The 16,523-nt window shown below is 54.2% G+C and overlaps 1 protein-coding gene across 4 annotated transcripts in view; it reads right to left on the minus strand.

Annotated features, from left to right (window-relative positions):
• Positions 1-16,523, minus strand: part of NECTIN4 (nectin cell adhesion molecule 4) — a 28,167-nt gene that overhangs the window by 6,172 nt on the left and 5,472 nt on the right. Inside the window, exons 2-3 of one of the 4 annotated variants that reach the window (XM_070366252.1) lie at positions 9,823-9,970; positions 940-1,299 (exon numbers count right to left, since the gene is read on the minus strand). In XM_070366252.1, coding sequence (XP_070222353.1) covers positions 940-1,299; positions 9,823-9,901 — 439 coding nt within the window. In that variant the 5' untranslated portion in view covers positions 9,902-9,970. Of the gene's footprint in view, positions 1-939; positions 1,300-9,822; positions 10,273-16,523 lie in introns of those variants that run through there. The other 3 variants (XM_070366258.1, XM_005909194.3, XM_070366267.1) reach the window with 3 other exon arrangements.

Consider the following 16,523-nt stretch of genomic DNA (forward strand, 5'->3'; position numbering starts at 1 on the left):
GCCCAGTACTGTGCGCAACACTTTACAAACGTTATTTCTTTTAATCCTGTCAACAAACATGAAGTATGTATTATTATCCTTATTTCATAGCTGAAGAAACTGAAGCTCAGGGAGGTTAAATGATTCAGTCCAGATCATTAGCTATGGGGTGGTGAAGCCAAGATTCACACTCAGGTTTTTTTACTATGGCTGGTATTACTAAATTTCATGTGGATAAAGGAAAGCTATGAAGGTCTTTATTTTTATCTTCATAACATTAACAGTTCAAGCCCAGAATGGAAAAGACTTGACTTGACCATAAGTCCAGGGCATCCGTTGACGATGAGAGTCCACAGTGCCAAGAGGTGGTTTACAAGGCAATTGTGGATCCCTGAAGGTCAGGATCAGGGAAGGCATGAGCCCCACTGGTCATGCACAGCCACTGTGGGCAGAGCTGGGCCTGTGTGTCCATGTCTAGGCCCAGTATTTTAAATGGAGCCCAGGAGGATGAGGGAGGCTCTGAATGAGTGTGTCTGGTAGAACTGTTGCAGAAACTAGTAAATTTAGCTTGAAGAAGAGATTTGAGTGAGGCATGACAGAGCTCCACATCTAGTGGAGAGGCTGTTTGTTGTGCAGAAGAGAGAAGGCTGTATCATCTCACTGCAGAGGGTGAGAGTAACCAAGAGGGAGATTTCAGGTCCATAGAAGGAAGACCAGCCTAATAAATGGATTCTTCCCCAAGGCTGATCAAGCCATATCAAGCTTTTGGGGTCACCTGAAAACAATCTCTGGATTGGGGTGGGGGTGGATGGGCTAAATGAAGCTCTCTCAGTCCCACAGGACCCCCCTCTTCCTGTTTCGACCCCACCCCATTCATCTCTGCATCCCCCTGCCTCTGGCTCTGCCCTCCAATACCCAGGGCCTGAGGTTCTGGCGTCTCTGGCAACTGGCCTCACTTACCCAAAACGCGGAGCCGCAGCCGCGCCTGGAAGCTTCCAGCAGGGAAGGTGCTGACGCGACACTCGTACTCGCCTTCGTCAGCCTGCACCGCATTGCGCAGCAGTACCGCACCATCCAGGGGGTTCCGTGGGGGCGGCGGCTGTTCCACGCGGCCCTCGTAGGCTGAGCTCACGTGCAGCCCGTATTTGGAGTTCAGCAGTGCCAGTTCCCCGCCGCCCTCGCCCGCATCCACGCGAGCCCATGCCACCTGCTCCACCTGCTCGCCCGGATCCCCTCGGTAGAAGCAGGGCAGCTTGGCATCCTGGCCCAACACCACAGTCACCAGGTCCGAGGTCTCCAGCTCACCAGCAAGGCGCTGACCTGCAGAGGGCAGACAGAAGCAGCCAGGATTAGGGGCGCTGCCAGAGCTGGGGAACACTTATTCATAATGATAATGTCAGCAAAAGCAGCCCAGAACTCCTGGAGCATTTTATGCTTGCAAAGCGCGTTTAGTCCATTACCTCATTAGATCCACAAACCATTCCCAAGAGGTAGGTGTTATTATCGCCCTTTAACAGATGAGGAAACTGAGACCCAGAGAGAGGAAGTGACTTGCCTAAGGCCACACAGATGGTATATGGAAGAGTCACACCCTCTCTCAGCCCTGGATCCTATCCTGAGCAGTTGTAAGGTGGGCAGCTACAACAGGAGAAGAGACCCAGCCTCTGCCCTCTGGGAGCTCAGGGAAATGCATTTTATGCCACAAAGACCTGGAAGCCATGGACAGACTTTCACAGAAGGCTTAACCTACCAAGAGAGGGGAAGAGAATGCTTTCAGAAAGTGACCAGGAGCCAAGGCAAGGGTCGAGAAGAGTTGGTGTCTGGGATGAGGCACGTGGTGTAGGAAGGGTCCATCCCAACAGGCACTTTGGAACATTCTTTTCATGGTTTGAAGATAAGAGGATGAAAGACCTGGGTTCCCAGAGAGAAGAAGGTATGCTATGTGGGAGGAATGGCATGAACCAAGACTCAGAGACAGGAATGAGCAAGTCATTGAAGGTAGAAAGGCCCAGGGTCAGAGGCCCAGAGGGAAGAGGTCAGGACAGATACATAACAGGGTTAGGACCATGAACCAGAAGCAGAGGACTGGAGGTGGGGACCAGGGTTGAAAGGTGAGTGTTATGTGCATTGATAAGGAACAGTATGAAGCCCTCAGGGAGATCTATCATGTAGCCTTATCAGCAAAGAAAGATGCATGTCCTGCACTTAAAGAATCTGAGTCCTTCTGGGGAAGAGATATGTATGGAAACATCTATGGAAATATGTGTGATGGTTTCTTATTTAGTGGTTAGTGGTGTGTTGCAGGTTAGTTATGGGATAGGCTAGTCACAGTGGTCCTGATTCAGGTAGGAGGGCCTCATGCATGAGGTGGGTAGAATCAGGAGGGGTGAGAACTGGAAAGGGATCCCAGGTAAGGGCCCAAGGTGGGCAAACCCCAGGGAGGTGGAGAGTCTGGCTGGTTCAGGAAGCCAAGAGGAGAGGACACACTAAGGCAAGGCGTGTGTGTTGAGTGGGAGTGGGACATCTGGTCACAGCAAAATCAACCAGGACCTTCCACACCAGGCAAAGGAATTCAGATTTGGCCAGGGGAAATATGGAGTCACTAGAGCATTAAGCCAGTGGTCGTGTGCCCCCGGACTGGAAAGAGAGACTGAGGGCAGGAGACACATTAGGACCCTGCTGGCATCCTGCACGGTGCTGCCAAGAGGAGGGGACAGTTCCAGGAGAAGCTCAGCAGGGCTTGCTCACTGACCAGAAAGAGGAAAGGCTCAAAAGACAACTCCTAGGTTTCTAGAATGAGTAACTTATGAGGGAGGTAGGGCCAGAGAAGCTCGAGGCTGGGAAGAAGGAGATTTGAAGTTGTGGAATAAAGTGCATGAAACAGGGCTGGGGGCAGAGGGCTGCGGGCAGAATGAAGGCTCTCTGGAATGGTGAGAGCGCCTTGCCTGGGGATCCATGTCCAGTAATTCCCCAAAGTTCAAAGCTCCTACCTCTGGCCAGCACTTCACACAGCCTGCTGGCCTTCACCTTGCTCATGCTGTGATCCTGCCTGGAACGCCCTCCTCCCTATGTCTGGTAGCTCCTACTCATCACCGTCTGGGTGACTCCTACTCATCCTTAAAGACTCTGCTTAGACATCACTTCCTCCCGGAGTCCTCCCTTCCCCCACCCCCACCTGAGGCCGGGTGATTGCCCTTCCTCCGTTCTCTCTCTAGCATCCTGCGTTGACCCATTACAGACTGACTGCATTTGTTGATACCACAGATTGTATTTGCTGTTTTCTCGTCTGCCTCTTCCACCAGACTGAGAACCTCAAGGGTATAAACTGGATCTCACATCACATATGCAAACATGGCTTCTGATTCAGTGCTCAGTGGTCTGCATTCCTGGCATATAACTGGTACTCAATTATTATTTATTGACTGACTGAATGAGTGGATGAGTGGATGAATGAATGAATGTGAGAGACAGGCGGAAGAAGGAAAGGGTAGAATGAGGAGGAATGTGCAGTCTTTGGTTGGGTTGGGCAGGGAGGGGTTTAGCATGGCAACCTTAGGGTGGAGACACAATAGGCTAGCTAGCTGGGTTCTCTGCCAAAGGGAGTACCTCCAGACTGGACCTAGGGTGAAAGTAGAGGGTGGAGGGAATCAGACATGGGGGGAGAAAATGAAGCCCCACTAGAGTGGCCAGAGGGTCCCAGTGAGGCAGAGCATGGGACAGAGGAAGGGTCCCACGGCCCTGCAAACGGGAAGAGGGAGGGAGGGTGCTGTTGGGAGCTGGGAGGGCCCGAATGGGACGGGACAGACCTGAAGGGCCAGATACCAGGGCCCTGACCTGCCCAAGCTGATGTTGGTCCCACCCAGCCCAGCCAAGGAGTCCAGCTAACCACCTGTCACCCCTCCCAGGCACCTCCTCCTGGCACCAGAGGGAGCAGGGCTGCCAAGGAAGGGCTGAAGGTGGGCTTGAGATTGGGACTTCCTGGTACTTCCCCTGCTTCTAATCCCAATGTCCATGCAGGTCACAGGGAATCCAAGCCCTGCTCCACTAGGAGACACTCAAACCCTTCCAAAGCCTACTTCTGGAACAATGTCAGATGGCATCCTCATTCCTATACTTGTCAAGCAACTAGCCCCTCCCACTGCTAATCACATTTCCCCACCAAAAATACCTTCTTAGCGTACAACATGCATCGAGTCCCTAGCACATGTCTGAGTCCGATCCTCCACATCCCTACCTGTGGCTCCATGATCCCCATGATACCAAGTGATAAACCCAAACTTTGCAGGATGAGGAACCCAGTAAAACTGGAAAGTCCCTTCTGGGTCTCTCCCACATCTCTCCATTGTCCTAAATTCACTATTTACTGGGAGCATCTCAGCTTGAGCAACACCCTCCTTCACTTACACACACACACACACACACACACACAGGCTGCAAGAGAAGGACAAGAGAACTTGGGCCCAGTAGGCAGACCCAGAAGCTGAGACTCCCAGGGTAGGGCAGACCAGCACTGCCTCCTCCTTCTCTCCCCCACCCAGTGCCCGCCCGGCGTCAGCATGATGATGTCACCAGAGCAAAGGAGACACACCGCCTGCCTGGTGAGGTCACCCTGCGGGCATGTAGTGGCCAGGCCAAGCCCACGGACCCTTCTGCTGCAGACTGTTTGCTGAGGCTGGTGGACTCTGCTGGCTGAGCGCCCCTCCCTCTGACCCTCCCCTCCCCTCCTCCTGGGAGCACCAGGACGCTGGTCAGGAGCCTTGGTGATTCAGCCGCTGCTGCACAGCCAGCCTAGCCACAGCCGCCACCAGCCACCACCTTGCGCAAGGCAGAGAACAGGCCCGACTGGCCGGACGGGATCCCTGCCCTGGTCCTCCCCCACCCCTGGCCAGGCCCCCACGGGCCTCTTTGGGGCCCTGCCCTCTGTGTACCCCACCTGCTCCCAGACAGGCCCTCCGTTCCCGGCCTGGGCTGGCTGCCTTCTCCCTACCCTGTGCCCCAGCTCTCCTCTCTGCGTGAGGCCTGGCCTCTGATCTCCGGAGGGGAGACTGAGGCTGGCAGTGGCAGCTCTCCTGCATCTCTCCGGCAGGTGGCTTCCTTTCTGCAGAGGCTTTCTCCGTCAGCATCCACGCTGCATCTAGGGGCATCTAGATCTGGGGGCATCTAGGGGCACACAGTGGGGTCCTGGAGGTGGGTCTAGGAGGAGGAGGAAGGGAGGCAGTGTGAGCTCTATGTGTCTGGTGTCCGTCTTTGGGTGAGGGCCTGGTGAGTCTCAGTTCTGGTTCACATGCAGGAGAGGCTGCCTCTTCTCATGAACTTGGGGGTGTTTCCCACATATATGTGTCCACTTTTTCTCTTCAGGAGTGCATGTGTGCTTGTCAGAATCAGAGCAAGGCTTGAAAAGGCATGTCTGTAATGCGCACACATAGTAAATATTTTCATGTTGGTTTCTCTTAGCTTCCGCATAGTTGTCTGTCTCAGCTGCCTTTGGTCAGTGGTGTGTGGCTCGGGGCCTTTGTCTCTGCACCCACTGGAGTGTCGCCCAGGCACCCCTCCCCTCCTCACCCCAGACTTGAGGCAGATTCATCTCAGGCAGAGGGACCCAGAGATGAGGTCACTGTCCCTCTGGGGTGATGGGAAATTGTCATCAAGGACTACCCCACAGAACAAAACAAAAGCTCTCTACCCTTGCTCCTCAGGTTCCTACTGGAAGGACCCCCACCTTTCTCAGCCCCTCCAGTCACGCCCCAGGCCCCCCCAGTACCTCTGGCCCCTCAAGGAGGCCTCTCCCTGGGAATCTCTGTCAGGTCTCTGCTGCTGCCGCCACCAGAAAAACCAGCTCTCGCTGCAGGCCTGGGGTGAGGGTTGTCTGGTGGAGGTTTGCTGGGAAGGAGGAGGGGGATCCTACCTGGGGCTAGGGGGAGCGGGCTGGGCTGTCTAGGGTCTCATTCTCCTTTGTTAACTCTTGCCTCTCCTCACCCCACAACAGCAGCCTCCCCAAGAAAGAGCTGGAATGTGTGGGTGAGTTTGGGGTAAGAAAGGACCTGGGAAGGGACCCCTGAAGCCCCTTATTCAGGACCGTTCATATAAACAACCCAACTTTTTTTCCTTCCATCCTTCCCTCTGCCCCATAACCTTGGCCTTGGAACTTTGAAAACCAGCAGATTCTCTCTCTGCCTTCCTCCACCTCCCTTGCTTACCCTCCATTGTCCTAAGCCCCTCAGCTTAGTGAGAGCTTCCCAACCCGGGCAAAGCGCCCACCACAGATTAGTGTCTGGGGAGGGGGGCCACACCAATCACAAAGGGAGGTGAGAACAATGGGGGAGGATGGGCCTTGAGGCAGCCCCGGCTCCGGCCCAGACACGGCTCCCAGCACAGATAAGTCCCCTAAACCCCCCGGAGCCAGAGTCTGAGCCTGGCTGAGTCACCACAACAGCCACACTGTGGGTGGGAGACCCAGAATTCAACTTCTCCCAAACCCCTGGGATCCTAACCCCCTCCCCAATCCTGCCAGCCAGCCACCCCTCCCCCACCCCTGCAAGTGTGGCCAGCTCTGCCCCACCCCAAATCACAGCCTCAACCCAGCTCTCAGGACAGCCAACCAGTTTTAAAGGCAAGGGGGTGTGTGTGGGGGGTGGCCTGAGAACTGTGGGGAAAGCATCTGAAGCCTGAGGCTCCCTGTCCAGTGAAAAAGTGGTCTTGTCCCCTCCCCCTCAGGCACAGCCCTCCTCCTCCAGCTCTGTGGCTGGACCCCAGTTCTGAACTTGACCTTCTCAGTTTAGATTCTGTTCCCAGATTCAGCCCCTAGGCTTCTCTCCTCCCTTCCCTCCTGACTCAGCTCCCCACCCCACCCCATCCCTTCTGTCTGCCTAGACTTTGGTCAGCAGAAGGGCAAGTTTGGGAGTCCAGAAGGCCCAGGCATTCTCTCTTCACTAGGCTTGCTCCCACCATGGCTGACCTCCCTTCATCCTGCTAGGAGGGCCCCAGGATCCCGAGGCTGAGGTCTAGAGGCTGGGACCGTGGACTCTACTATGAATCTCTTACTACCATCTCTGTGGCTGGGGTCCCCTTGGCCCAGCTCCCTGAAACACTGGCGTTGGACTAAGGTCACTGGGGGCCACAGGGCTTCCCTGGGATCCTCCTAGCGCTCCCCACCTTGGGCAGGGATGCTTGCCTCCCTTTCTGGGCTTCCCCTGGGGTTTGGGTAGGTCCTTCAGAAAAGGGCCTGCCCCCACCTCTGTAAATAGGAGTAGAGAAAGGGATGGGGTCCCTCCCTTTCTAGAAAACTAACTTCAGACAGAAAGCTGATCCTAACCCTCAGAGGCCAGACTTCAGAATTCAGAGAACCCTGTGTTCTCTGGGGTCCTGTAGGGCTCAGTTGGACGCAAAGATTAGGAACTAGGACCCTACTGGCAGGGTATCTACAGATTTGGGTCCCTCAGCCCCAGGGCAGGAGATGGGAAGGAGAAGGGAGGAGACCTCACCCGGAAATTCATCCCATTAAGGAGAGACAAAGAGCTGTGGTTGTTGGGGTGCCTCCCCAGCCTGGGCTCCTCTCCCTAACAGGGGTGGGGCAGGGCCCTGGGGCTCAGAGCACTAATGACCCAGGACTTGGTGGGACACAGATCTGCAGCAGTGCAGGGCAGAAGGCAGTATCTAGGGTAAAGCTACCCCCGGTCCCCGCTGAGAAAGGGGGTCAGGACCTTTCCCCCTTCTGTCACCATAGCCAGATGGACTGCCTCTACCAGCACCCAGCACCCTCCTTCAGTCAGGGCCTGGACGTTCACGCAGCCACAGGCTCTCAGAGCTGGAAGGCCCTTATAGATCATCTGGTCCTACCTCTTGGTCTCCTGAAGTCTAGATTCTTAGTGGCCCAAGGTCGTGTAACAAATTAACTGCAGAAATGGGGTCAGAACCCAAAACTCCTGATTTCCCAAGGTTCCTGTCCAAGGCTTTCTCAGAGACAAGAACACTCCAGTTTCCTGGGGGCCGTTGAGGAGATGCCCACAGGGGAGCCAGAATGGGGGTGGCAGTTAGGTAGGCCCACCTGTTCCTCAGGCTGGGAACCCGGGGTCTGACTTCTGGCCCGCAGAGCACTCTCTGCAGGTCACAGCAGCTGAGTGTGGCTCCCTGGGTGCCAGCTTCCCTGGAGCCAGGCTGCCTCCCTGGCCACGGCACCCGTCCATCAGGCACCAGACAAGGTTGGGGTGATGCCCTAACTATAAGGGGTCTCCTGTCCCTGCCATGGGCTTCTCTGAGAAAGAACAGCTTTGTGTCCTGGAAAAAGAAGGCAGGGACTATGTCTTGCTAAGCGTTACGTGTCCAGCATCCAGTGCCCTGGCTCTCCCTAGTGAGCACTCAGAGGTGCTATGCTCCGATGACTTAGGGGTTGGAAGACCAAGACGCTAACCCCCATTATGCTTCTAACACTGAGGAATCTTGAGATCTCGCTGGCCTTTCTATTTCTTTCAGTTCTCCCTGGAAACTTCCCTGAGGGAGTTGGCTCTCTTTGATCCCTTCCGAGTCCTGAGACATCATGGCTCCACTCTCTAGATGTGGGTAGATCCTTTAGGTGTGGGTAGATCCTACAGGAAAGTGACTGCTGAGTGCCCTGGCCCCAGCAACCAGGCCCCACCCTGTTGGCCTAAGCAAGTGAGAAGAGTTGTCTGGAAGATGGGAATTAAGATGCGGGGGGAGGGGAGGGAGAGATGGCAGAGCTTAGAACTCAGTATCCTGCAGCTGGAGGCTGGGCCAACGACCCCTCTGTTAGAAAATCAGAGCAAGAGCCGCCCCCACCCATCCACACATCTAGGTCTGACTCTTCTCCTGACAGCTTTAGGTGGGGATGGAGGTTAGGGAGAATCACTGCTGGACAACTGCAGCTCCGTCACCACTGCTCCTGGGACTTGGAATCAAACTGTTGTATGTAGGTGAGGCCCTGTCTTTCTAAGCAGGAAGATTTCTCAGTTGTCCATTACCTTGGGAACAGCCTAAGGTATCCTACCCTGGTTTCATTGTGCATACACACACTTACAGACACACACACACACACTCTCTCCCCCACTCTGAAGATTATAAGTTCCTATAATTTCTAATCTTCTGTACATAGTGCTAGACGGGAGTGATCCAAGACATCTAGTTGAGAAAATAGGACGAGGGATAAAGAAAAGAGGACCATGCCCTCTCTAGAAGGTGCCCCACTTCCACTCATGGAAGTAGCCGTCTTACTTTGGAATAGCACCCCTCATAGTGTGCTCAGAGACGGGGGGCCAGAGTGAAAAGAGCTTCCAGCTCCCCGACAGTCCCCCAACAGGTGCCACAGAACTGGTGTTCTGGGCCATCATGGAGAGAGGAGGGGAGAGAAAGACCCTGTCCATTCTCTGGACATCAGGCATCCTACACCCTGATGACTGGGGAAACCAGCTCAGCCCTGAGTCAGCTGCAGCCCCAGTCAGCAATTCTGAAGCCCAGGGGGTAGGTGAGGGAATCTCTACGAAACCCTGGGGCAAAAGGGTCCCCACCAGTTCCACCTCCCTGGCCACCTGTACTGGATTACCACATCTCTTCCCTCAGAGGCAGCTCCAGCCTTTTGGCTAAGGTGGTCAGGGAGCCCAGACCCAGAGACCTGGCCTGGGGCTGGAAAGGGACATGAAACAGAAGAGCTCCAGTGGCTCTCCTGAGGGCCCTGGTAGCAGCTGGAGAGGCAAGCGGGAGGCCGATTCCTCAGCTCAGAGTACAGGAAGGGAATGTGTATGTGTGCACGCGTGTACATGCGTGTGGATGTGTGTGTGTGTGTGTGCCTGGTCGGCTTGGGCTCAGGAACAAGGGTCCTGAAGCAAGTCCTACCTGTAAATGACGCCAGGAGCAGCAGCAGCAGCAGCCAGGCCGCAGGACCCCACATCTCGGCTCCCAGGGACAGAGGCATTGGTCGGGAGGCAGAGCTGCCCAGTGTTTCTGAAGTTCCACCGAGGTCTCCCTGGGAGCCGCTCGAGAGCTGGATAGGGACCGACCCAGACGGTAGGCAGTTACAGAGTCCTCCGGCAGGGACGCACCTGCCTGCCCCCTGGGGTCTCCGCTAGGGGTCCCAGCCCCCTTGCACCCACTCAGCTGTAGCTACCCCCAAGAAGCCGTAATCGGGAGCTCCGAGCTCCCCCAGAGCTGCTTCCCACGCCGTGGCCAACAACGAAGGCAGAAACTTGGGAACCTGCTCAGCAGGTCAGAACAGGTGCGTCTCCGGGGGCTGGGCCTGGCACGGAGACTAGGCAGCCGCCGCCCCCACGGCTCGGGCTGGCTAATGGGCGCCACAGAGGGAGGGAATAAGGGAAAGACCTGGGGGGGTGTGGGATCCCATCATCAGCTGCAGGCTTTACCTGGCAGTGTGTGGAAGGGGCTGTGACGGGAGGGGCCAGGTGGGGGGAGGGGTAGGAAAGGCCCAGGGTGGCTCAAAGAGGGAGGCACCTGGCCAGGAGGAACCAGGGCAAGGCCCTTGTGGGTGGAAAGCAAGCCAGTAGTCCTGCACCCCGGCCAGTCTTGCTGCCTTCCCTTGGGTTTTGCTGAGTTCCCCAACTTCCCAGAGGGGCTCAGCTTTCGAGCCAGAATCGGAGAAGACCAGAATAGAGGACAGTACTGCCCAAATACTTCATCCACTAGATGAGAAAACAGAGGCCCAGAGTGGGGAAGGGGCTTGCTGGAGGACACAGCTTAGGTAGTATGAGACATCTCTACCTTTGAGGTAGGGAATTAGATAAAAGGCAAGAATACTGGTAGCCATTCCCTTCTTCAGGGGATCTTCCCAACTCAGGGATGAAACCCAGGTCTTCTGCCTTGCAGGCAGTTTTTACCGTCTGAGCCACCGGGGAAGCCCCAGAGACCCCTCAGAAGGAACTTAAGTGATCGCCTCCCCAAAGCCTCCCCACCGACATAAGAGAAGCCAAGGGATTGACCAAAGCATTAACCCCACAGATTGCTGGCCTCCCTAGCAGGACTCTCCATCAGCGTCAACACCTTCTCACTACTGGTCAGGAGTCCCCACACTGCACCAGCACCACCTGAGCGGAAAGGGGCTCCTTTCCACCACCTCTGGGGTCGCTTTAACCATTTACCCCATGGTTACTGAACAAAGCCACATTTCTGGGCTTTGCAAGGACAATCGATTTCAAATACTCTGTCCTTGTATTCCTATAAGTGTACTCTTACTGGTCAGACCATCTGTTTCCATGTTGCCTATAATGTTACTGCCAAGTTACACGAAACCTTACTGACCTATCTGGGATAGCCAGAGAATGGGGCAAACTCAACTCCCTGAAAACTAAGGGAAGGGGAGGCGCAAGATCATTGACGTACTGGAGCTAAAAATATATAATATATATATATATATATATATATATATATATATATACAGGTAGACAGGAGAGAGGAGGAAATGTATACAGGTTAAAATCTTGCAGCAGGGTCCTTTTGTCTGGAGAGGGGCAGGCAGGAGGAGTCAAGGACAGCATGGTGCAGGGGTGGGGGTCATTTCATGTAGAATATTTTACACACACACATACATACACACTCCTGATTCCATCTGTCAAAATCTTACTCATCTTTCAAAGCTGACCTCAGATGCCACATTTTCCATGAAGCCTTCTCAGTTCCTCCCACCTAAAATTAATCTTTGTCCCTTCTGTTCTTCCTCAGCCTCTGCTAGTCCCTTTATTATAGCTTGCGTACTCATAATTTGTGCACATCTTATCTCCTTAACTAAATTGTAAGCTTCAATTCAAGAAGCATCGATTGAAGCCTGCTGTGTGCCAAGGATTCAGCAAATGTGTTAAATGAGGGACGGGATGAGAACTGTAGTCTGTGAACTCCTGGAAAGTCAGGCTTGTTTTGTAATCTTGGCTCAATCATCCATGCTAGCACAGTCCACAGCACTTAACGGGGACTGGATGCACTTTTGTTGAAGGCATGACATTACGGATAGAAAAGGTGGTCAGGTACGGAGTGGAAATCCTGACTCTCCCGGACCTGGTCAGCGACCCAGACTTTAACCCTGCCTCTGGACCATGAGCCCAACTCTGGACCATGACTCCAGGGGCTCTAGATCCCAAATCTCACAATGTTCATGGCAGTGACCTCTTCTTAGAGCACTATTTCCCACGAGGACCAGGCTGAATGCCAAAGCTCCTGTTTCTCTCCACCTCTGCCAGAGTGAACCCCTTCCCCTCTTCAGGACTCACCTGTGCCAGGGGAGCAACCCCACCCCGATGTAGCTTTGAGATCCACAGTGGCAGGGGTGGGGTAAAGCCGGGGGGAATAAGAGGGAGGAGCACCCTGTGTTATAATTATAATTATCACACTTCGGATCCTATCGCACGATTTCAGAGGAGCTCCTTTCCTTCCCACGGATTCACCCCCCTGGTCCAGGAAACCCCAGGAGAAACTGAGGCACAGTGGTGGGAAAGCAGTATGATCACAAGGTGGGCACCCAGTCCCTATATCTCTTTCACCTTTTCCATTCACAGTACATCCATGGCGTGGCCGGTCAAGATGTCTAGGGCCCTCCATCACTCACCTGCAGTTCCAGTCATATGGAGCACTGGGCTCCCGCTGGACTTACCAGGGCTGTCAAGGCCAGGCTGTGCCAAACATTTTTTCATGGGTATGTTGAGGTCCTAGTAAACACCAGAGGTGGCCTTGGAAGGAGGACTAAGGCTACCACTGGGCCTGAAAGGGAGCACCTGGGCCAGGAAGTCACTTCAGGCCTCTGCTGGAGGTAGGGATCTGTGTCCTCCTCCTCCAACAAGCATCTGTCTCCAAGTCCCTCTGCCCGCTGTGTCCTCAGTCCTGTATATTTCACATGGGCCATGCTCTTGGGGAACACGCCCTCATTCTTAGGCCTTGCCTGCACTCTTCTGGGATGAAGCTTGCAACAGGCAAATTCCAGGGTTGGGGCCAGAAGGGAATATTTTTTGGAGAAGACTTTGCAAACAAGTGTGTGGTCTCTTGAGTTCTGTTCTCTCTCCCTCATTGAATCCCCATTCTCCTCATGCCTCACTACCTACCCTCCTCCCACCCACATTCTGGGCCCTAAGAATGGGAATAATTCAAGTCAAGGTGGCCTCCTCAGCATGTGTATTGTTCTACTGGCATCACTGCAGGCATGCCTGCATGCCTGAGTTCATTCAACAGACATTTAGTGAGCACCTCCTCACGCCAGGCCGCAGGCAGAGGATAGAGGTGTGTAAATCATGTGGTCCCTGCCTCAAGGGCCCTCAGTTAGGAGAGACAGATGCATAATAACACGCCAGGCCCCTCCATCACGCGTTCCCTGCACGTCTCTGTATGTCCATGCCCAGGGCTTTCTGTGTGTGTCTAACTTCAGATGTTCATCGTCTAATGTGTCCAAGCATCCGCTTGTAACCTGTGTCTGTCTCCACGGAAGGCCGCACACCTCAGCCAAACCGGTTGGAGTGGGTTGTGCTGAAATTTTTGTTTGTGTCAATGGGACTTGGAGGTGAGTCAGGGAAGACCAAGGCTGGGTGGGGTGCTGTGGAGGAGAAGAAGAGTGAGAGTGAGGGTCAGACTGAGTGAGCAGGGGAAGAAGGGAGTGGGTCAGGATGGGAGGGGCTGGGGTGGGGCATCAGCTATCAGGAGGGTATCAGGAGGATGGGTTGGGGGAAGGAGGAGATGAGAGGGCCTCTTAGTGAGTAATATCCTGTTTGTCTGAGGTGAGATCCCAGGTCAAAGAGTCAGAGGCTGGCAGGGAGACCCTTGGGCTTTGCAAGAGACAAAAGCAGACAGTAAAGCCGAGCAGAACCAGTTGGAAGCATGAGGGTGGACGAAATGTCTACATTCCATTTCTATACAGCTTTGTTTCTTTGTGTGGTATTAAGCTATTTCTGCCGTTTGTACAGAGAAGTGTCAGGGGGTTGACTGAGGCTGTAGTGGAAGATTACTGATAGGGGACGTGACTCCATCCCTCAGGACCAAGGCTATTTCCAGTAGAAGCTTCGAGATCCCTCTTCCTGCTCCTCCCTGGGACTCTGTTCACCCACAGAGGGCTGGACAGTGACCCCGATACTCTGGCAGCTTTTCCTCCTCTGAAAAGTGCCTTTGCTCCCCTCCAGCTGGAGCTTCACTGCGCCTGGTATCAGGACGATGGCGTCCTGCTTCCTAAGAGATTTCCTCTAAACATTGCCATGCGCTGTGCTGTTCCTATCTGGCTATCCTGCGAGTCCATTGATTCCCCAGTACCCAGCCCCATCCTTTCCTGTTGCCTAATAACAACCACACTTTCCTGTTGCCCAACAACATCCCTTAGAGCTTAGGGGGCTGGATTTGTTTGTTCCTAAAAAGCCCTGAAGCTGAGTGAGGAAGTAGCTGAGCATAAGGCATATTTGGGTCCTGTTTCTCAGTAGGATGATGCGTGCAGAGCCCCCTCCTCCTTGCGTTCATCCCAGGACCTCCCCAAGCTTCTGTAAATACATAATCACAGAATCAAGGACCACAGTTTGGGTAAAGAGAGAGATGCCTTCATTCTTTGACACTGTGGTCTCTGGGTACTCCTGCCCAGTCGCTCAGTCATGTCTGACTCTTGTGACCACATGGACTGTCGCTTGCCAGGCTCCCCTGTCCATAGGATTTTCCAAGCAAGAATACTGGAGTGGGTTGCCATTTCCTCCTCCAGGGCATTTTTCCTCACCCAGCGATCGAACCCACATCTCCTGCATTGGCAGGTGGGTTCTTTACTATGGAGCCCCCGGGGAAGCCCTGGTCTCTGGGTGGACTAGCACTTTTAGAAGGTTCTGGAAATAGGTCCTGACTGGCCAAGGACAAGAGTAGGAGCCCTTGTGGAAATCAGAGTCTTCCAAGTGCTGACAAGAGCAGGAGAAGATGGCAGTGGTTTAAAGGGCAAAGCTCAGGTGGAGACCAAAGAGTTCAGTGAGAGAATGGATTCTAGCGATGACCCCAAACTGTGCTTCCCTGCATTTCCCCATTCCTGTCCCCACCCCCAACCACAGAAAGAACCAGGCTCCTTCCAGGGAGCCCACCTGTTAGAAAACATGTAGACAGCCCCCAGGGACTAGCCCCACATGCAGAGCCTATACCACCAGGACATCTTTAGGTAATATCTGGCCTCTTAGTTTCTGAAACTTGTCTCCAGGTATCCAGCTTAGATACTGAGGGTGTGGCTCCTCTCTGCACCAAAGAGACTGCCACTTCCCAGCCATCAGCCTGGGTTTCTGACACCACCTGGCTTGGCTTCCCCAGGGGAAAGCCTTCCGAGGCCCTGAGATATAGCATCACCCCAGGACCAGGCCCTGGGCGGCAGGACAGCTGCAGAGCAGAATATGGGGCTGTGGATGGAGAAAAACATCATGACACCCAGGAAGCCTGAAAGGACTGGGAGACTGGAGGGAAGGGCCTGAGGGGAGAGGCCAGTCATCAGATGAGAGGGGCAGAAGCTGAGAGGACATGAGCAGGAGGTAGGAATCAGGGGAACCAGTAGGATCTGGGGTTTCCTGTAATTGGAGGATGGATTTTAGTATGACATTTGTTAGCGGAGTCCTCCTTCTGTATGATCCAGGAGTACTCACCTCTCTCTCACCTCAATTCGAATCCCCTCCTTCCCACGTGCGTGCTAAGTCACTTCAGTCGTGTCCGACTCTTTGCGACCCTACGAACTGTAGCCCACCTCTGTCCGTGGGGTTCTCCAGGCAAGAATACTGGAGTGAGTTGCCATGCCCTCCTCCAGGGGATCTTCCCAATCCAGGGATCAAACCTATGACCCTTACATCTCCTGCATTGGCAGCTGGGTTCTTTACCACTAGTGCCACCTCGGAAGCCCTTTCTCTCCACACCAGGACCCAAAGTTACATCAGACCTGCAGCTCCACCTGTTTCTACAACCATGCTCAACTCTCAGCAGGCAGGCATCGCTGCCCTGGTCAGAGGCCAGGATGCCATGCAGCTGTGGAGGAACCCTAGTCTAAGTGCCCTGGTTCTCGCTCTGCCTGGTCCTGGAAAGCAGGGACTGGGTCCTTCAGGTTCCGAGACACCCCCAAAGCCCCACTGCAGCAGGACTAGTTCTTAGTCTTGCTCCCACTGCACTCAGAGACTTGGGCCTGTCCTGCATCAGTTTTCAGTCCCAGAGATAGCCAGGCGGGGAGCTTTTGAGCTGAGGATGGAGGAGGTAAGTCCCAGTTGCAGGAGAAGCAGGAAGAGTGGAAGTGGAAGCTTCAGAGTGGAAGCCCAGTTAGAGCATGCCCCTGACTCCCTCCTGAGCATCTTCCACCACACATTCCAAGATGTACTTGAGGCTTTCTGTGAAGAAATCCCTAGTTACTGCCCTCCAGCCTCATCTTAAAGCCTTCCTGCTGAACCTCAGTTTTTCCTTCAACTCTAAAAGTGGCATAGAAGAAGGGCTGGGGATCAAGAAACAGTGCAAGAGTCCCTTGCCTGTGATAACCAGTGAGATCAGGAAGCACTGGTCTATGGGCTATATGGAGAGGCAGAGGAAGAAGGACTAGAGTCTAATCTCCCCATTCTAGCCGGCTTCTC

Source organism: Bos mutus, chromosome 3 (assembly GCF_027580195.1).
Source record: "Bos mutus isolate GX-2022 chromosome 3, NWIPB_WYAK_1.1, whole genome shotgun sequence".
NCBI lineage: Eukaryota > Metazoa > Chordata > Mammalia > Artiodactyla > Bovidae > Bos > Bos mutus.